This window comes from Solea solea, chromosome 1 (genome assembly GCF_958295425.1).
Source record: "Solea solea chromosome 1, fSolSol10.1, whole genome shotgun sequence".
Lineage (NCBI taxonomy): Eukaryota > Metazoa > Chordata > Actinopteri > Pleuronectiformes > Soleidae > Solea > Solea solea.
The window spans coordinates 3,820,122-3,842,614 of record NC_081134.1 but is presented as its reverse complement, the minus strand read 5'-3'; the positions used below and the strand labels follow the sequence as shown (position 1 = coordinate 3,842,614).

Below are 22,493 nucleotides of genomic sequence, written 5' to 3'. Positions count from 1 at the left end.
GCCTCTTTTTTGTAAATGTGTGTCACTTTGATAATTTGAACAAATTATATCTAACACCAAAGTCACAAAATAACACATTTGAAGTTACTGATGGAGGCAGATGTGGATCAGCAACTCCTGACTGCCTTGATATAAAATCACTGATTTTCTCTATGGACTTCGGTGCAGAGGGGTGAATCTGTTTCCTTGTGTCCGTGCATGGAAAAAAAAAACCTGAACTATGCCTTTAAAAGCTCATTTTATGTTATGTTATGTTGTTTCCTCTGAATATTATTTATTTTTTGGAGAAATGTGTTTTTTTTTGTACCATGTCATCGGTTAATAACAACGGTTACTGTCGGATAAGAAAGTGTTAATCATCGGAAAAGTGTGTGTCTGTGTGAAAAGTCATTTAAAGTAAGAGTAGTAAGAGTAAATTGTTCATGTTTCTGTCGCAGCTGTTCAGGTTGGTCGTCTCGTCGGTGACTGACATGAAGAGGTCATTGAAAAAGAAACGTGACAAACAAAATACTCATGTTAATCCGTCTGGAGAGCATCTGTCAGCGGCTGATAGAGTTACACAAATACACTCAATGTGCCTACATTTTTCACACGGGAATAAAATCCCTAATCGTGCCACTGCAGAGTTATTGACTCTGTTATTTCTTTTCAAAACATCAGAATTATCTTATTTATATATATATATATATATATGCTTTTTTCCCCAATTTGCTTTGATTAGGTGGATGGACAGCCTTCAAGGGAGGTGAGGGAGATTGTTGTCCGTGTTGCACAACATTTCGTTGTTTGTCTTTTTGCATTTTTAAATAAATTAAAATGAACTGGATTTTGGAGTGGTGTAATGTTATTGATTTTTTATATTGATGAGTGTAGATAAATGTATGAATGTTAAATATGTAGTGTACACGGTTATAGTAGTTTGGGATTTTTCATGAGTTTTAGTTTTGACTGTTTTTAAACTCTCTTTGAGTTCGATTTTTCTTTGGTAGGTTTGCTAGTTTTTATTTGTTTTTATTTTTATAAATGCTTAGTTTTATGTATATATATATGTGTGTATATATATATATATATATATATATATATATATATATATATATATACATATATGTATATGTATGCTTCTTCTCTAATTGTCTCTGCATTTTTTCCCTTTTAGAAATCGTTTTGATTCTGGAATTGATGCACATCCAATCCATTGTCAAGGTCCAGTGTGTAAGAATTAGTGGCATCTAATGGTGAGATTTAAAACTGTAACAAATGGAGGACTTCTCTCAACACTTCAGTTTTTACGGTAACTACGGTGGCCCGCTCATACCAAAGAGAATGTTGATGTTCTTCACTTATGAGTTAAGCTTCCATTTCACAACATGAAATGCACACTCAGTGCAGTGGCCTTTGTAAAGTAAGACTATTGCTTTTATAAAATACTTTTTCCAAGTCCACAAAACATGCAGATTTGGGGATTAGGCAAATTGGACATTCAAAATTGGCCGTAGGTGTGAGTGTGAGAGTGAATGTTTTGTTTGTCTCTATGTGTCCTTGTGATGGACTGGCGACCTGTCCAGGATGTGAGTGATGGCACATATCAGTGTCCTTGAGTTAAAAAAAGCAGCGAAACGTAATGAATTTAAATTGAGACTTTAGTTGGAGTGAAAACACAGCTGAGAGCAGCCCAGTGTGTGTCTGTGTGAGAGAAAGTGGCCTCTGCTCGGTCCTGTCATGTTGTACAACGGCTGTTTTATTTGATCGCGTTCATGTGTTACTACACAGTAAATCCAGCCTCTTAAACATATTAAATAACTTAAACAAGTGACATGATTGAATGAATGAATGAATGAATGCATTTTTCAATTTAACTTCAGTAAACCATACTTCCCTTTGAATATGAAAGTTTAAAATAAATCTGTGATCTCAGTGCACTCTAAGGTTAAAACGTGTCTGGTTCGGTGTAAATAACGACTTTATTGATACAGAGGTCTACCAAGGGCCAGAAGTCTAGAGGGGAGCCCCAAAATGTTTTTGGCATGACCCCCCTTCCTGTTTGCACCCACTCTTGAACAAATAGGGCGGTCCTTATGCATCTGTGTCCAGGAGGACAGTCGTTTATAATCTGTCTGTATTAATACAATTGTTAATGTAACATTATAGTGGGACATTTGTGTCAATAATTGTCAAGCACAGGTGACTCTGTGTGGTTGGAGCCCCCCCCCCCCAAAAAAAAAAACCAAAACAAATTCTGCTCAGGGCCCCATAAATGCTTGGGCCGGCACTGCTCTGCTCTAAACACAGGATATAAAGGAAATAAAAAAAATAAACCTCAAATTCTCAGCATGACTCTTTAAGACTGTGCATTTGTTATAATATAATATAATATAATTAACTGTGAAGCTAATGTATTACTTTGTCTTTTTTTAAATTAAATTAAATTAAATTAAATTAAATTAAATTAAATTAAATTAAATTAAATTTTATTAAATTTAATTGACTGCTTTGTCAAAAATAAGTGTTGAAAATTGTCATTGGCGTCTGATGTTACAAAGTAAAAGTAAGTCACTTTGTGTCTTTAGCTCTGCTGCATTCTCCTCTCTGTGTTTCCACTGCGCCTCTACTTCCGTACTTACGGTAGATCCCTCCGCCACACGGAAGAAAGGTTCCTGTTAGCCTTAGCTGAAAACACAGATGTTACGTTCTCTAGTGCGTCTGCTCTTTTTGCACTTAAAACAAAACCACAGCGTGGAAGGGCCTCACTATTTACACGTTTACCGTCACACATTAGTCACCATTCATGAACATGGCGACGTGCGTGCCCTTCCAAACGCAGTTATCCTCAATAATGGAGGTCCTGGTGAAGGCAGCAGTGGCAGAGATCTCCAAACTAGTCGATGACAAATGTGCGTTTCTGCATCTGGACATAAACAGAAAGCAAAGCGAGATCGAGATGCTCAAGAGGAAACTGTTGACGATGGAGAACAAAAATGCGCAGCTGCAGCGCGGCTTTGGTAAGAACACGCACACACACACACATCATCATCTCATTTAGCGTCATAATTAACGAGTTCACTCCATGTTTCATTAAAGTACCAAAACAATGAAGCAACACAACCTTCAATCATGTTCAGTAGAACGCCACCACTCTTTAAATGACATGTAATTTGATCCAAATCTGTAAAATAACATTGAACTACATCTGTTTTCATATATTTCTCTTTTTTTTAGAAAACTACATGGACAGAGGAACCGATGTAGGAACCAACTGTCCACATTCCACAGGGAATATTAAGGTTGGTGTCATTTTCATTAATTAAAGAAGTAAAAAATATGGTAATGACGTTATTATGTGTTATACCTGAATGTGATTGTCCAAGGGCCCTTAGAGCCAAACCATCACTCTACACTATAACTGAAAGCCCTTAAAGATGCTGTTCATGCACAAGCTAGCTTTTGTTTTCATTTCATTTAAAAGGGGATTTTATTTCTCCACTAAATGTCTGGAAATGAGGGTCTGTTTACATACATGACACACACTGGGATTGAGATTGAGATTATGTGTGTTCACACCACCAGGAGTAAAATCCTGAGTGACCTTTTCTCACAAATATTCATAAGAAAAAGGGAAAATGTCCAGAATGTCTTGTGGTCTTTGTCCTGAAGTCAGCTTCACAGGCAGGGAGGATGTGTTTAGTCATGTCTCCAGTCACAGAGACGAACAGGAACGGGTGTTTATTCAGTTTTTGTGGCCCTTGATGGACTCGCTCCTGTTTTTAAACCCACTGGACTCGCTATTGTGTCTGTCAGTGAAGCTGCTGATCTGACACATGCTTATAATTGTCTCCATCATTTGAAACGATAGATATTCTAAATTTAAAAAAGCATAAAACCTAGTATGACTATCAGACTGCTGCATGTGTTCATGTGTGTGGCATAAACGCGAGTGTTTGTGTCTTCTCGATGTGTTTTAAGGTTTTTTGTTTTGTTTTTGTAAGACGATGATTTGGTGTTTACAGCTTGTGTTGCTCTGCACTGGCCAGAAATTCAAATCTTTCAGATTCAATTCAAACCTCTCAATGTACAGTTTCCAGAGATTGAAGACGCAGCGGTTTCTTTTACAATTAAAGAAGAGAGTCCAGATGAACCGCTATGGATCAGCGAGGCTACTGGACCCATTGGTAAGTTTAATGCAGAATTCAATTATTATTATAACAATAATAATAATAATGACACTGCTTTTTCTGAATTCATCCCCCGACTCCTGCTGTCTGCAGGTGGTTCTGTGCAGTACCCTCATCCAGCTAATGCTCCAGGAAGCCAGCACGTTGAGGAGGACTGTCAGTTAGCTCACCCAGAGGTCGTGAGGCTAAAAACCGCAGAGTTTGGTGACATGTACAACTCTGGTCAACATACAGGAGAAGTTAGTGGTCTTCATTTCACCATCAAGACTGAGAAAGAGGAGAACCGGTCCGGGTTCAGTCAGGATGGATGCCAGCACAACGCGGGGAAGCAACTTGCTGCCGAGTTTTCCATGGAAGAAAGAGAGAATCAACTGTGGTCGTCCATAATCGAAGGTAACGACATTGACACTGGTTTTCCTGACTTTTCTAGTATGGTGGAGGAATACTCCACCGCGTTCCCAGAGCATTCAGACAATAACGTGGCCTCTAGTACTAACAAGTCCACTAGTGTCCCGCAGTCGTCCTCTCAGAGGACGTGCAACGGGATCTACGGCAGCGAGTTTCAGAAGGACGCTCCACAGTCGTCCAGTTTTCAGAGCCGACCTCAGGGTGACCTTTCACAGCAGGACAGGCCGAAGGAGCAAATGTTCCCACAGAGAAACATGTCGCAGGTTGCACACCTGAGGCAGCCTGATGAGCACCAGGAGAGGGACAACACGGCTGGGGACAGACCGGTCGTAACTCAATCACACAATACTTTCACACCAGGCAGCTTCCACACTCACCCTCCTCACAAACCTTTTCACGGCACGGCGCGCGGCTACGTTTGCCTGCAGTGCGGAAAGACGTTCGGCCGCCTGCATCAGTTCAAGCTGCACCAGCAGAGCCACAAGAGGAAGCGGTCGTTCTGGTGCACGGTGTGCGGGAAGAGCTTCCAGTGCTCCTCCCACCTCAGCATACACCACCGCACGCACACGGGCGAGAAGCCGTACGGCTGCGGTCAGTGCGGGAAGAGGTTCACGCAGCAGAGCAGCCTGAGGGTTCACCAGCGCACGCACAGCGGCGAGCGTCCGTACAGCTGCGCGCAGTGCGGCAAAACCTTCATCCTGATGCACCATTTGAAACGTCACAGAATCATTCACACCTACAGCTGAGCGCGGCGTCGCTCAGGTGAAAGGACACCAATGACCGTTGAAATGAAAATTGGAAAACAACCAATGAACAGCGACTTTCTTTGATCCGTGACCGTGTGACGTTGCTCACTGACTTTCAATTTTAATGCATATTTTACTATGCAAAGTCCATCTGGATGGATTTTAATATTTAATCTTTTTTTTTGTTTTTTTAAGAATATGAAACTTAAATAACCCTTTAAATCAAGTTCACACTTGTCTGCATTTTTTAAGAGTGGGGATAAGAAACTCAAATTTGTTATTTTTCCCTTAAAACTTAGTGAATCAATGCAGAAAAATCAATAATCAGACATTTTTAAAAAAGCACCTCAGCTGTTTTTCCTCTATCTTTCACTCACACTGATGTGATGGTAAAGTCTTGTACCTAAATGCACGTGTGTGTGTGTGTGTACGTGCACAAGTCTACATTTCATCATCCGCCCAGACTGTATGTATCGGCTGTGCATGTTAACTGAAGCACGACACTTTACAATCCAGTCTTGTTTTGGTCAAAAAAGACGATTAAGGCGATTTTTAAAAGCGAGTTTGACCCTGACTTTCAAAAGAATGAGCAGAGAGCTATAAATAATGTTTAAATGAATGAACTGAGGACTCAGCTGATCGCTGCAGTGTGGTTTCCTCTGTGCTCCATTTCATAAGGAAGGAATTTTGTTGTTCTCATTCACTCATCTCCTCCCGCTTTCTTCTCCACGTGAGGGTCACCCTAACCCTAATCCTAACCACAAATCTGCATGTTTTTGGACAAGGGAAGCGTAGAAATCCCACGCACACATGCAAACTCTGTGCAGAAATAGGCTCTCGTTCTGACCGCGTCACGAACCCAGGTCTTCTTGCTGCAAAGGCAAGAGTGCTCACATCGAAACAAAGAGCCCTATTACTGCTAGACTGAGTTTAATTCTGCCTCAATTCATATCAAATATGTACCAAATATGTTAAAGAACGTAACATAATCTCATCTGTAATCCAGCCTACAGATTCCCGCCCCTAGTGTTTTTTTAAGATCATGCTTCCAAACCTAAATAATCAAAGTGTACAATGTGGACTCATGACTTTCCTGCAGACACAGGCCACAGTTTGTTGAATCTTCTAATGTGGAAATGAGCATTATTTCATATCCGCGTTGAAACTACAAGCACAGGATGCTCCTCGTCATCATCATAGTTCCTCTTTACAGTCAGATTATTTTAAAGTACCTCTCAGGTTTTTTGGTTTCATGTCAATATTGTTGCCTGTCTTAAGTTTAATTTTCTATTTAAATTCTACCCCAAAGTCCTTTTGCTCTTTGTAATGATTTATATTAAAAAATGTTAAAACCAGATAATGAATTTATTATTATTATTATCATTATTATTATTATTATTATTATTATCATTATTATTGTTATTATTATTATTATTATTTATCTGTGACAAACTAAGGTGTACTGTACACAGACCTGGGTCATTTTCTTCAGTCACAATTAGGGCTGAACAATAAACTTAAATTTGATCGAAATCACAATCATTGCAATATTTGTTAAAGCCAAAATGTGAGTCAAAATCTCATTTTAGATGAATTATTGTCTCGGTCTTTACACGTCTTATTCTGCAGACTGAAGAGGACATCTTTGTTTCTCACAGATCTGCACAAATATTGCATTTTAAATGTGTTTTTCGAATGAGAATCATATCATATCGCGATTACAATTCCTGTCAAAATAATCGCAATTACAAATTTATTCAAAAATCGCTCAGCCCTAATCGCAGTATAGCAGTAGTTCAATATACTTTACATACATGTACATGTCAATATAATGTCTCTGCTGAAACCTTTTTAATGATCTGATATTTATGGCATTAACTGTCAATGAAAGTAATAAGTGTGATTATCTTTTTTTTTTTAAACAAATACACAAATGAAATTTTGAAGGCGGTGGATCTGGTGAATTTTTCTTATAAAATTAGATTTGACCCCTTATTTCACAGATGAACTATTTTTCTCTGCGGCGTCATTTCACCCCTGCAGCTTTGTCCACCAGAGGGTAGTGCGACTCATCTTTTTGAATCACGAAGGTGCAACGAGGAAATGATTACACACGTCTTGTGTGTGGTCGCATGAACAGGAAGACAACCATTTAAAGTTCCTGTTTACTTGTGCGTGAAACACCTCACTGTGTCTCCTCTTCCGTGGTTCTTGTGGTTCTGATTCTTCTCTCGGTCGCTGTTTCCTTTGCCCCGAGAAACCGCGTGAAACTGCCTGTAAAATCCTTTCATTTTCATAATGAAAAGGTTGTCGAGCACCTCCGGCTGTGTTGCTCTCGCCCCTGTATTTTTTAAAATATTTGCAGTGCGTGAGATTTCCCTGATGTTTTGACACATCAACATTAGTTTGATGTTGAAACAGTTGGGACAGGTAGAAGAGAACAGTATAAACACTTGGCTGCTGCTCTGGAACAGTGTGACTCACATGCATTTACATGTACTGTAAATGACAGATTATGTAGGTATTCTCTGACGTGCAGATGTGGCATAACACGGGGCCTGCACGCACGTTTTTTGCCTGTTTTCTTTTGGTTATGGATTTATTTAAACTGAAATGTTCATGCAGATAGTGGAAGTAAAGGGATAGTTCAGAAGGATAGTAATCGTGACAGTGAAAATGTACTTGTACTGTAAGGATTGTTAAAAATACTTTACTTTACAAGGTTCTGCGTCAGTCTGGAGATCCACACGCGTGTACTCAATCTCACATTTCTTACCAGGAGTTCCCCCCATTTGCCCGTCCTTATATATTCTTTGCCAGTGGGGACAAACATAAGGAAAAAGAGATTTTAGCTGTTAAAATCTATGCCTGCCTGGGTCTGCAATGCTTTATCTCTTTCTGCAAAGTGAACGTTGTAAACCGCTCAATCTCCAGCACCAAAGTCCACAGAGGAAATCATTCAAAACGCCAAAGTCAGCAGTGGATCAACGACTCCCGTGTGCTGTGGTGTTAAAATCACTCATTTTCTCTATGGACTTTGGTGCAGAGGAGTGATCCGTTTACAGAGGGACACATAAAACCCAAACCACCCCTTTCAACGCTGTTGACGTCAAACCTCGGACACTGTTTAGGTTCCTACAAAGCAGTGATTGTTTATTATTTATGTATTTCTTTAAATTATAGGATACAATGTGATGATCCTGGTTGTAGAGAAACGTGTACACGTGTACATGGAGACTTTAGCTGAAGCAAATGCAAACACGCCCTCTATCTAATATCCTTAAAATAGAAGGGTTAAAGATCTACGTGCGAGTCCAGCCATAAATCTAACTTGCATAACCAGAATAGGAACCCATCATTCAGTCCTTCCACTGCAGTGAATCAGTATATTTGTGCAGAAAAACCTGGAAGTGTTCACGACCTGCAGGCGACAGAGCGCTCATAAAAATTCTCACAACCTTGTATGGCCAGAAACGGTGATCCCTGGCGTCATGGAATGTTGTTTTTTTTTGGAGGTGGAGGAAGAAGATGGGGACACAGTGTGGATATATTTAGTGGAAATAAGTAGGAACAGACTGAGTGAAGCCTGGAGAGGGCAGGGAGTAGAGAAAGGATAAGCGACTGATACAGCGAAGGACAAACAGAGAGAAGAGAACGTTGTTTCCTAGAGAAACTACACCATGTGTTACCTGTATTTACATTCCTCCGTCTGTGCAGTTGATATGAAAAGTGCAGAAGGCCCGGCAATCACAGGCTAATTCACCAAAACTACGTCGTCCACGGCGACAATATTGTCACAACACGGCGATACAGCTGTGCGTGTGTGTGTGCGTGTGTGAACAGGTGGCGATTAAACTCAAGGCCACTTATTTAGTACACGTGTTCAACTGGTTCATACAAACCTCTCATCAGCCAATCACACGACGGCAACTCAACATGTAAAGACGCGTAAACGCAGCGGAGACGACCTGATGAAGTTCAGACCGAGCGTCAGGATTAGGAAGAAAGTGTATTTACCGTAAGTGTCTTTGAACGTGGCAGAGTCTCTAGAGCGGTGGTTCTCAAACTGTGGTACGTGTGCCACCAGTGGTACACGGGCTTCCTCTGGTGGTACTTGGAGGAAAATCAGAAATACTGTTCTAACCACAGACTGCAGTGTGTAGAAAATGAACTAAAATACCAAAGGTCTGACTGGGAATAAATCTGCCCCCTGTGGAAAGTGCTTGACCTAAATTTGCACCGCTATGATTTAACGTTGGTGATAATGGTGTTACTTTGAGAGCTCAGTATTTTCTCAGGTGGTACTTGGTCTATAAGAGTTCACACAGAACAGTCCTGAGAAGAGCAAGTGTGCAGTGAGCAGCAGTTCTCAGAGGAGAATGACGGACAAGCAACTGTAACTCAAATAACCGTTAATTACAACTTGGGACTGGAAGATACCACTTTTCTTCTCTGTCCCATATACCGATATCACAAACTCAAGTATCTACCAATAGTATTATTTGTGCCGAGTCATTTCAAAGACATAATTCCGACATCATGGGAGCCCATGACACAGTAGAAGAGATTCAGGCTCGTAACTGGAGGATCACTGGTTCAAATCCTGGGACATGTAAACGGCTGGGGTGCACCTGAGCAAGGCACCCAACCACCACTGCCTGTGTGTGTTGTTAAATGGAGAAGACAATGAGAAATGAAAACGCTTAAAGCTGCTGATGGCGATGTTGTGTTTTGTCAAATGTCCTGGCCGTTGCTGCCACTAGAGGTCGTAAGGTCGCTGGGTCATCTAGCTTGTATTTTCTGCCCTCTCTGTTGAAGCATCTATAGAAAGCAGGACTTTATTGTTGCACTGAAATAGAGAAGTGGAGATCTGGGACAATGGAAGCTGGGGTTTTTTCTGCCTCCACTGCTGATTTTTTTTTACTCATTCATGCACAAAACAGTATTTAGTGTTGTGATGTTTATGTTCTTGCAGTAACACCTGAATGTGTTACGCAACAACCACTTTAAATTCTCAAGGCTGTCGGACCTTTTTACTCTGGTGCCGCAGGCAAAACCTGCAGCTCCCACAGGCGTTTGAGTGCGGTGAATTTGAGCCTCCTGACAGCAAACTTGTAAACTAATGTCTCCGGCTCATGTTGTCATGTTTACAGCCTGCAGTGTCTCTCTGAAAGCACCTGAAACTATGGGATATTTTCATACACATTATGTTTTTAACCACCATGTTTCTATTGCCGTAGCTGACGTATGTTACACTCGCGGTTTCATGCAGCCGCGCACACACAAACAAACAAGTGACTTGTGACTTGTAAAGCAGTTGTTTTCAGTGTAACTGAATCATTAGAATCAGTTCATTTAAAATATTTGTTCAGTACTTCGAGCCAGTGGAAACACGCCATTAGAGTCTGGTGGATTTAAAACAAATCTATACATTTCTTAGACGTTTTTCAGCCTAATATTTGAAATGTAGGCCTAATGTCAGTATTATTGACATTTTAGGCTCTGTACTTTTATTTATCTTCATTTTATTCATGTTAATTTTATGTTTTTCATAAACAATTCAGTTGTATGGGACCATGAAGCAGTTCTTACATTGTATGAGTAATACAGTGGTTTGTTTTTTTTTCGTATTTAAATACAAATGCAATATCTGGGAAATCTCTTCATCTTCTATAGTCATACGACTTGACTTGTAAACTGCTTGATTTAAGTCAGGGACTCGACTACAGAACACACACATGATCTTTCCTTTTAAAATGAGACACACAAAGAAAAAGAAAAAGTTTTCAATTTGAGTCTTTTTTTATTGTAAAAGTAGATCCATAGTTTGTGCAGTTTTCCCTTTAAAGTAACTCTAAAAGCACAAGCAGCCCCTGTCACTCAGATTTGAATCAAATCTACACTTTGGTAAATATCCCACACAACACAATCATCCCTTTTTCCAACCATGTCCGTCAGACACTTGCTATAATATCACAAAAACAAATAAAACCTTACTTAAATACATTTAGTTAAATATTTAATAATATTTTACACCTTTGTTTTTTTTTTTGCTCACAATCTTTCAGCGATCTTACGTTGGTTCTCTGTGTTTAAGAAAAAATTGGAAACACCTATCGTGTTAACGGTCCAGGGAGTGTAAGAGAGATGAAAGAATAAATATTTGACATTATTAAGACAACAGTGAGTGAAGAGTTCACCGAAACACAATAATAACACAGTATAAAATGCCCCTGCAGGAATTTGGTCATATTTAAGCGCCGTCTGTAAATCTCAAAGATTATTCTCATAGAGGAATGTTTGGAAAAAAGTGGACCAGTTCTAGTATTTTAAGATTTGTAACGTTACAATTTAAGTCATATTGTAGTGCTCGTAGTGATTTTTCACGTTACACAAAGCAAAAACAGACGATTGGAATGGTGACTTAGTAAGTTGATAATCAAAGTGCGCTGCTTTTCATTCTCAATAAATAAAAGTAGATTTTGTTGCTGATTTGTAAAATACAGCCCGGCCAATATTAAATATATAAATATAGTGCACAGGTGTCCGCCCTGGTCTTGGTTAGTGTGGTCGTCTTCACTACAACACTAAATATATATATATATATACCTTTTGCTAAGAAACTAGCAGTAACTTATAACTTTTTCTTTTTTTTTGCAAAACAAAACAAACACTTTAAAACGAGTCTTCTTGCAGAAATGCCGGGATAACGCCAGCGAAAGCCAGTCGCAGGTTCAGTTGTTGTTGTGCTCCAGCCGAGCCACCATGGTGGACACCAGCTTCTCCAGCTGCTTGGCTCTCAGCTTGCCCGTCTCCAGCACCTCCTCGTGGTTGGCCCTCTCCTGGCTGTCGTAGTCCATCACGGCTCGGTTGCTGATGAGCGACAGGGCGAAGCAGCGAATGCCGGCGTGGCGGGCGACGATCACCTCGTGCACCGTGCTCATCCCTGCAGAGACGGAGAGAGACGCCGCGGTGAGTGTCGGGGAGTTCACGAGAGGGTTTGTGTTCATTTATAAAACATTTTTTCAGTTGGATGTTTGATAATAATGAATGCCTTACGATATAAATATAAAATGACATTGTTTTTTTCAGTTCATCCGTACTGCATAATCCTCTCCTTTGATCTTTACATTTAGGAAGTGAACTAACACAACTGATACAAGTGGTATGATGACTTTGATGTTTTTGTGCATTTTCCCAAAAGATGTTAGTGGATAAGGACGGGTTGGGATTTTCTTTTCCACTGTTTTGTGTCTTAACTGTCGATTTTAACACGGGGTGGATAGTTGGAGAGTTTATATAACGAAAACACGTTACTGCGCGTTACCGTGCACCGATTTCACAAAAGCCAGCCGTCAGGGATCCAGCTATGTCACAGAAAGCGTTGAAATTTGACTTCAGTGCAGTTCCGGAAGGCTCAATAATCTTCTCCTAAAACTATGGTAAAATCTCAAAGACTAATGATGGAAAGTTGATGAAATCAGTGTGGAAACATTGGGAAACTCTGTTCTATCATGTTCAAAAACAATGTTCTTTTCATTTTATTTGTGTTTTTCTTGTATATTCTTATATATACACAGTATATATACATACATATATATGTATATATGTATGTATATATATAAAATCCTTTTGGATTGATTTTTTTTGTACCACAGACGGGCAAGGAACCATTTATGGTATCTTTATGGACCTTGATTATGAAAATACAAAATTTAGAAAATTAACAAAAGGAAAAAAGTCCAAAGTTACGTTTTTTACCCAGTGGTTTTATCCAGTGTTATGCCACACTGTTGATGTAATATTTTAGTGGTAAGAGGAAGTACAAGGGTGACGACGCCTAAGAATGACATCACTGTCCCCTCTCACGATCACTATAATCATTTAAAAACTCACCAACAGCGTCAGCGCCCAGCGTGTGCAGCATGCGACACTCGGCGATGGTTTCGAAGGAGGGGCCTCCGAGGACGACGTACACGCCCTCGCGCACGAAGTCGCCAAAGTGCAGCTCTTCCGCCACATCGTGTGCCATCTGACGCAGCTCGCGGTCATAGGCGTCGGACATACAGGGGAAGCGAAGGCCAAACCTGAAGGGAGGAGGAGGAGGAGGAGGAGGAGGAGGTCGGTGATGATTCAACTTCAGACAACAGTAAGAATCCACACAGGAAATACTCGGCAGCGTTAATGCAACACACTGGGTGCATTTGTCAATGCATTCCAACAAATGATGCTTTGAAATTTCTTTCGAATCACTACGCCCTCTGAGGGAAAAGCAACTTAGCAAATAGACATTTTATACTATATAAACATTACTTATATGAATTGACGTTCTCTGAGACGAGGCACCGTGTTAGTGTGGCTGTTTTTAATTTCTCTCCTCAAGGAACAACGGCCGCTTTTGTGGGCACCAGCGTCGGATGATTCAGGGCCAGAGTTTGGTGTAGGAGACGGCGGAAAATGCACATATTTCACTGCATGTGGGGGGAGTGCACAGTGCACAGTGAAGCCAACTGTGTGCTTGCTGGAAAAATATACAACACAAAGCTCCTGATCAGGTTCTCCTGATGGGCAAACTCAAATTGAAATGACTTGATGAACCAAGATCCTTTTTTAAAAACTCCCTGTGTATCACGACTGTCTGACACTCTGGAGCAAAGAATTTCACCTTATTTTGAGCCTTAAAAAAACACCGTATTACTTTTTTTCCCACTTAAAATTCTGCATTTTTAATTCCCATTGTGAACTTGACCAAATCCCCACTACTTGTTGTTAATTGGACACTCTAAATTGACCCCACGGCCACTTCCAGTGTCTACTCCGAGTGCCGGTCCCAAGCTCATTCTCAGGAAGGACATTAACAGTAAAAAAATCTCTGTAAACTAAAAATATTGCGATATTTCCTACTGTACTGCTTCTTTGGAGGACTGTATCGTCTTGAAACTATTCTTTATGTTTGTTTGTATGGTTTTAAAAACGTAGCAGTGTGGACGCAGCTTAATAATAGTCAGTGACTCAAACAGAGGGCAGTTAAAAACACTGAGAAGTCATCACACGTCTGCTTTAATCCTGTTTCTTTAAAAAAATCTGTCTATGTGCAGCCCATCATGCATCTCTGCTACCCACCTTTCATCATTGGGTCCAACCAGGGGGTTGGATCCAGCGAAGCCCGGCATGTTGATGTGGTCTTTGATGATCATGACGTCTCCCACTTTGTAGTCCTGGTTGAGGCCTCCGGCCGCGTTGGTCAGGATCATTGTCTCCACACCCAACAGCTTGAAGACGCGCATGGGCAGCGTGATCTGTGAGAGCACCACGTACATTCACTTTAGCCTTTTTATTGAAGGACAAATACGAGGGGAACGTGTATCTGTGGAATCTTGCTGTGTGGACTTTACATGTTCTTCATGTATGTGGTGTGTGTGTGTGAGTTTTTACACATGCAGGTTTGTGTTTAACTGGAGACTGAATTGAATGGGTGTGATATGTCCAGGGTGTAGCCTCCCTCTCACATGGTTTAGATGATGCAGGGATAGATTGATTGATAGATAGATAAGAGAGCCAGATAGATACAACTGTGTTTCTACACTGAAGCCTCGTTCACTTTTGCACTATGCAGTTCTAGCACCACTCAGCTCGGCTCGGCACGGCACGACTCTAGTATGTTCGGTATCAGGTACGTCGTTTTCCATCACTATAATACATCCTCAATGTGTGCGGGGTCGTCCTGCCACTGCTGCTGCCACGTGGTTTTATACGCGACACAAACTAGTGACGAACAAAGCAGAGTTCTTCTCGCTGTACTGAATCATTCCAATCAGTAAATTAAAAAGATCAGTCTATTAGATATATTTCTATTTTAGTATCGGCTCAGCCCGCTTTTAGATGTACTCTATCACATGACCATTCAGGTGCACTGGGCATGCACGTGCAGGTATAGGCAGGAAGTTGACTGTCTACTCTGCAGTGAGTAATACCAAAGAAAAACAACAATGAGACTGTTGACGAGGTGAATCTGAAGGAAACAATCAACTGAGCTTTCTGTGCACAGCTGATAGTCGAGTTGCGGTGTCATTGTTTCAAGTGGTCTCCATTTTTAGCTTTTTGCCAGACTGAAAAGTAGTTTTTTAAATAAAAAGGGAGCCAGGGTTTTCTCAATTTTTTTGGGGCATTAAACTGAGTGAAAGTGTGTGAATGACAGGCTTATCCGGGGCAGAATATATTACTTTTTACACAAAAAACAAGAGTTGTGCATCCCATAATAACTGTGTAATTAGCTGTGGCTTTGATGTTACTGACTGATGAAAGCTCTCAAACTCTGCTCACCTTCTGGATGGGGTAGCCCTCGTACAGGTGGAACCTGCCCTGCATGCACACACACGGCTTCCCTTTTAGTGTTCCAAACACCAGCTGGCCGGCATGACCATGCACTGTAACACACACACACACACACACACACACCACACACTCGTTGTTAAACACTCAGTGCAGCGAGCTATAACTCACAAGCATGCACACACACACACACACGAATTAACAACTGTAAGAACTCTGGGCTGCACGTACCTGTGCTTTGGGGGAAGTTGGGGATTTGACTGTACTTGAAGATCTCTGGGTCCTTGAGCATCTCAGCCAATCCCCCCAGACCTGATCCGCACACGATTCCCACAGTCGGCCGGACTTGTGTGTTGGTGAGCAGCCAATCAGCTGCGGCGCGACACTCGTCATAGCTGTCACTGAAAGAGTCAGAAAAACAAAGATTTTGTTAAAACCAGGCCTGGATCAGAGGCTGTGAGGCAGTTCATCTTCAAGACATGGGCTGTGCGTCTTTTTCTTACTTTTACTTAGTTTATTCTTCAACTACAGTATATACTTTTTGAAATTTGGGCTGGGTGATATGGCTAAAACATTATCACTATATAGTAAAGTTTTGAATCCGTTGTTATGCGATAATTATCCCCCTGATTTACTTATCTTATAGATTACAAGTTTGCACACACTTGCTTATTGCTGTGTTCTTATTTATGATTTCAATTGAATTTGAATTTGAAATAGTGTGACAATTTTAAAAACACAACTTCCTCATTTCCTAACCATCTGGTTAAACAAAAAGAAGGACGTTGGTTGGAATTTCCTGTTTTCCTGTTCAGATAACATGCATATTTTTCCAAATAATACTAGTAGTTACACACAAACACACATGGCATTCTGTTGTGTGTGTGTGTGTGTGTCACATGAGGAGGTTTGAATGGCTTTATCATGTAATGCAATCACGTAAAAGGGGATGAAGCATGAGACCTTGATGTGCTTCCTCTGTGCTATTTCCCAACCACAAACAAACAAACACAAGCACCTTGTTACATTTCACAAACTTGGGATCAAACAGTTGTTTTGATCAGTGGGAACAGGGTATAAGTCCATAGCTGGGGGGGGGAATTGTACTTTAAATAGAAATACTGAATTACACAGCACCATCCATCTCACCGTCACTGTTCACTGTATGTTTTTCTATGACGTTTTCTGTGACACGGCTAATAATTAATTTTCTCCTCTGCACGTTGTCCGATTGCCTGTCTTAGTTGGACTAAGCTCAATTAAACTGTGCATGTAATGTCGCTTTTCCACTGTACAGTTGTAGCATGGCTCAGCACGGCTCGACGCTACTTCTTTTCTTTTTTTTGCTTTCCCATTAGCAATAGTACCTGGTACTTTTTTTTAGAGGTTCCAAACCAGCTGAGCCGATACTAAATGTGTGTCAGACGGATACAGTCACTGATTAACTGATTCTAATGATTTATTACACCTAAACTAACTGATTCGTTTGTGTCGCATATAAAACAACTCTGTCCACGTTGAGGAGGTACTATATCGAGCCGATCCGTGCCGAGCTGTGGAAAAGTGTCTAAACATAATGAGTAATAGTCACACACTGGCTATTCTGAGGGGGGGGGGGAATAAAAACGTTTATTTTACGTCCCCATAAAGTCTTGGGCAGGCACTGGCTGCATTAATACTGGTTCTCACTGTTTTTCTGGCCCAAATAAACTCAAAAACAAGACCTGAATCATTTCTTGACAATCCCATCTCACCTGCTGCTTTGACTTTTACATATTTCGAAGTTTCAATGTTGATGATTCAATGTTTGCGAACTTGTTAATTTGTTACTCAGTAACCGGCTCCAACATAATCATTCATTCATTTATTCATTCCCACGGCTGTGACGATGGCAGCGGCTGAGCGTGAAGTCTCGCACTGACTCATAATAACATCACTCGGTGAATGAATTTCCATCTTGTGTGCGCGCGGAGAACTTGACGGTGGGTGGGGACTGATGTGTGGACGTGACGAGACAGGGGGGGCGCACATGCTGCCAAAAGGGTTTTTTCCACCCCACGAGTGGCTGATATTTCGCGGCTTTTACTAGCCTACGTTATATTAAACAATAACTGCTAAACAGAAGAGCGCGTTTTGTTTGTTTATTTTGTATTTACTAGAACAGTAAACAAATACGCCGCCTCGTCTCAAACACGCAGCATCCACAGGGCGCGCGACTTTAAACATGTAAAGAAAATAATTACGGCTTCTTTAAAGTATATATATATATATTGTTTAATGTGTAGCCACATTAACGCGCAACGCGCAATCAGCGATGAATGGAAGCCGGTGAGTGAATGAGCTCTTTTATGATGAAATGACAGATTATATGTGTGGGTTTTATACTTCGAATGTCAGGATAACATAATTAAAAAAGAAGTGTATTTTAAACTCACCCAGACACGAACTCGGGTGCGTAGAGCATGATGAGACGGTCACAGTTCGCAGGATGTCCCGTGGAAAAATGAGTGTGAGAGCGTGAATGCGGATTTTTTCCCCCACTGATGGAGAAACCAGTTAAAACCCCCACTAGCCCCGCCTTTTCTTGTGCGTCACACGGCTTCCCAGGCTCTGATTGGATGAAGCGTAGGCGTGTTGGATTACGTTGAGCCCCTACCGCCCGTGATGCGTTCACGAGCTTTCTCCAAAAAAAGGCCTAAATGAACGTGTAGACATTTCTGACAAATTATTTATTTAAAAAAACAAATAAATATACATGTATTTTTACGATTTGTAATCCAATCTATTGATTATTAATAATTTATAAATATAAACTTAATTCAATCCAATTTATATAAGGTATATAAGGTATAACAACAACACAAATAAATGGTTGGTAGGGTCTGTAGTAGATAGACAGGCATGTACAGTAGATAGCTAGGTAGGCAGGTCGGTCTGTTTAATTTAAAAAAAATATATTTGGACGATGTCTCAATATAAAATAATTATTTTTATTTCCATTATGCAGTATATTATATTATAAGTGACCGCACGTGAGTAGAAATTCTGACAGCACTGGAAGGCAGCATCACGTCCTCACCGCTGTCGTGTTGAGCCGGGTGCTGATGCAATCTTCTGGCACGAGACTGGCAACAGGTTTGCCTAGTTTAGCTAAATCATTGCAGAAATGTTGATGTGGAAACACAACACTCACATGTTTTATTCTGTACTTGTGGACAAGTCACAATAGGCTTTCAGAAAGTGCTCATGGAAGCAGTTGTAAATATCTGGACTTATTGTACATTTATGTTCACAGTGAATTACAGTGAAATGTGACTATTTTTCTGCTGGAATTCATAAAGCAACTCGTACTTGATGAGAGGTCACAGGGTTCATTCAAACTTCAAAGATCGACGTGCAGAAAGTTAAAATAACACTTTTGAGGTGAATGCACAGACATGTATGGATTCCTGTGTGCGTGTGATTGTTTAATACCTGCAGGAGCAGCAACACAGTGCAGTCAGTGTTCTGGTTACTCAGTGTTAGGTAACAGCCAATTTAAATGTTCACAGTTGTCACTGCCACGGGCATAAACCTGCTGCTCTAGCTCAAGGCAAGGAATGTACTTTACTTATGCATATAGACAAATGAGATTAGCCCGCACCTGCACTCAAAAGCCTGCAAGGTCCAATTAAAAACATCTATAAACTATGGAATCTTCATGCTTATTTATCTGCCATATTTTTTATTATCTGTAGTATGTCTTCATTTTATTTACCTTATTTTGTACATTTCTCGCCTTAATTAAGTGAAATATATATTATAATAACAATAACAGAAACCCTTCTGCTTCATATATAAACAACAGCCATGTAAATTATCATATATGTGCTACTGAAGTGTAGTGCATATGTATCTACATATACAATATATATAATGAAATGTGTGTGGCTAAAGGTGGTTAAGACATATGGGATATTTTTATTTCATTCATAAATAAAACGAGTGAACATAAACATAAATATGAATATATATATACTATTTTCTGAAGTAAATGAAGAGAGAACCTTGTAGCATCTGCTCCTCTTTCACAAAATACTACATTAGGGAGAGAAACCATAACCACACACATATACAGGAGCCTTGATTTGCAGGACAGTGTAATCAACCAGGTTGTAAAATATTAAAAACTTTAACTTAATGAATAATGGCTACATTGTTTGGGATGTTTTCATTTTTCACAATTTACACATGTGCACATTTTTTTCCCCCTTATAAAACTGCCCACTTTATGCATGGTTGTTTGTCTCTATATGTTGACAGGATACTTGTCTGGGCAAAGTGGTTACAGATAATAGCTGGAACTATATTAAATACAGTATCAGGTAACAGTAATCTAAACCTAATGGAGGAAACAAACTGGGTCATCCCTTTGTTTGTTGCACCACGTGATCTCCTGACTGCACAGAAGGTCTATGTGTTTTTTTTTTTCAGGTCTGATCTGGAACATCATTGCACTTTTCATGACTTTGAAAAATGTCCACAAGAAGTGAGATGTCGCAGAGGTGGAACGTAAGATATTTAAGTGACCTTTAAGTGATGTCGGCTGCTGGTAAATCAACAAAGTACCTGTAGAATAATTACAACATATTTGTTTCTGTGGCTTTTGTTGTCTCCCATTGACCTGTATCACTCTTATTTGTCTTTATCATATGTGTTTAAATGTGTGTCATCATTTGTTGTTGAAACTAGTGGTCTGAGTCAAATTCATGTGTTTTTTCAGGTGAGTCATGGTGGCAATGAAGAGCTGAGATCCCTGAGGGTTTCTGGGAAATTTGTACACTCACACACACACACACCCTTATTATCTGTTGTCTGCTGCCACCTGTTGGCTAAATGTGCAGACGTTCATGCCACTTTTTTTTCCTTGCACCAACGATACTTCCTGAGCTAAGCGGTTCCTCCTCCCTTGAGTGTGATTGCATCTGTTTTTTTTCTTTTTTGCCATTTTTATAAATATTCACAGGCATCACTGTGGTTCAAGCACATCTAATGTTGCCAATACCAAATAAATTCAAAATCAAAGTGAAAAAGCTCATACATTTTATTTGTAATTTGGTTGTAGTGTTAACTGAGTATTTAAACTTGTTGAAATAGTCACAATTATATAATTTGTGTTTATTGTGGACATTTAAAAAAAAAAAAATTAATTTATTCATTTAATTTTTTTTTATTTTTTTTTATTTCAGCTCTCAGTGGACTCAAACTTGGTGACTCAACCCATGCTTTTCTTCGGCATCTCGGACGCTAAGGACTAAAGTACAACACACACATCACAAATCTTATATCAGTTGTAAAAACAATGTAACAGCAACCATTGCTTTACTAAGATTATGTAACAAAGTAATTGTGGTGTGTCGTGAGAGAATGGTAAGCAGCTCAGTTAATTAAATATTCAATGCAGTAAACAATGAATGAATGGATAAATGAGATTCTTGAACATCATTTCTGATGATTTAAAAATGACAGCAGAAACCTCTAAACTCTCTGTGACCCATTCTCTCCCGCTCTGTGTGTATGTGTGTGCAAGAGAGAGAGAGAGCAGTGCAGGAAGTGAAACTTTGAGAAGAAAAACAAAAAACAAAAAAAATAAATATGCAGGAGATGGCATGGAGAGCAAAATAAAAAAGGCTGCAAAGAAAGGGAGGGATGAATGAAACGGAGGTAAGACCACCATTACCACCGCTACAATGAGCCAAGAGGACTGAGTGACCCGAACCCCCCCCCCCCCACACACACACACTCACACTTCTCCAGCAGAGAGATGAAGTGGTAAACAGCTGATTGTTGTTGTATTTGTTGCATTGTGCGCTCTTGCTTCAAACTGTCAAACATACGCTCTGGTCTGTGGTTTGTCTTTGGGCTGCTGTAAAAACATGCCACAGCAAGATAGTGGCCTGCATGCATGCAAGAAAACCAAATTGTTTTTACTACTTCGCTTTAATGAACTTATAATATATTCAACCGAGCTGATTGCTGTTGCCCATTTGGCACCACTGCTTCTAAATTCTTAAAGGGGACCTCCACCTATTGTACACACCAACAAAAAAAGTGCATAGTTAACGTATAAATACTGCACTAGTTGCCTATGGTGTGAGAAAGGAAGTTAGCTAACTGCAGAATGAGGTCAGCAAGCAACACATGCAGTCATATATAGACCTCTGTGGTCTAGTTTAGTGCAAACAAGGTCTATGCATATACAAACACGGATTATTTTTTTATTTTTATTATTAGTACTCATTTGATTGTTACTCTGTTATTTTATGTCCTATGACTGACTACATTCCATCTTAATGTACCTTGTCTTCTAGGAGCAAGGATTCAGATTCCTGCATAACCTTGCACCTTCTACTGCAAGGTCGGTGGACAACCGCAAAGAAAGAATCCTAATCTCGCCTATAGGGTACTGAAATGCATAGGCTCTGCACTACTCAATCTGCAGTGCGACCGGATTTGCACCTTAAGTGGTGTTGCAGAAGAGGAGGATGAGAGAGCAATCTTATCTTATTGGGAATAAACTCGCCTCCTGTGAAAAGTAAGTATCTTTACTACTTGGTATAACCTGTGGGAGCACTACTGCCACCTTCTGGACTGGAGTATAAAACTACTCTAATAAGCAGCAATAGTAGTACAGAGATTAAAAAAACACAGTTGTAACTGCCTGAATACATAGGAATGGCCTCTTCATCACAAAAAATACTTAAAACAGTGAATGTACGCAACGATTACAATGTGTTTATTTAATTTTACTGAATTATTTATGACAGGGTTGATACATTTAATATAGTAAAATAGTAAA

The 22,493-nt window shown here is 40.1% G+C and overlaps 2 protein-coding genes and 1 long non-coding RNA gene across 3 annotated transcripts; 2 read left to right on the top strand and 1 right to left on the bottom strand.

The window, feature by feature from the left end:
- The first annotated feature begins 2,662 nt into the window (after nt 1-2,662).
- Nucleotides 2,663-6,702, top strand: LOC131460767 (zinc finger protein 510-like). The gene is made up of 4 exons (XM_058631549.1): nt 2,663-2,999; nt 3,217-3,281; nt 4,073-4,166; nt 4,263-6,702. The coding sequence occupies exons 1-4, from the start codon at nt 2,786-2,788 to the stop codon at nt 5,321-5,323; spliced, it is 1,434 nt and encodes a 477-aa protein (XP_058487532.1). The 5' UTR covers nt 2,663-2,785; the 3' UTR covers nt 5,324-6,702.
- A 5,283-nt stretch (nt 6,703-11,985) lies between these two features.
- pnp5b (purine nucleoside phosphorylase 5b) lies at nt 11,986-18,231 on the bottom strand. Its single transcript, XM_058649947.1, has 6 exons — nt 18,091-18,231; nt 15,887-16,056; nt 15,647-15,750; nt 14,447-14,622; nt 13,220-13,410; nt 11,986-12,269 (listed from the first exon to the last, which is right to left on the bottom strand). Exons 1-6 carry the CDS (start codon nt 18,117-18,119, stop codon nt 12,058-12,060), a joined length of 882 nt encoding a protein of 293 aa, XP_058505930.1. The 5' UTR covers nt 18,120-18,231; the 3' UTR covers nt 11,986-12,057.
- Nucleotides 13,428-22,224, top strand: LOC131472605 (uncharacterized). Its single transcript, XR_009242107.1, has 4 exons — nt 13,428-13,472; nt 14,422-14,637; nt 20,884-21,358; nt 22,006-22,224. It is a non-coding gene; the product is annotated as an uncharacterized LOC131472605 (long non-coding RNA).
- Nucleotides 22,225-22,493: the final 269 nt, after the last annotated feature.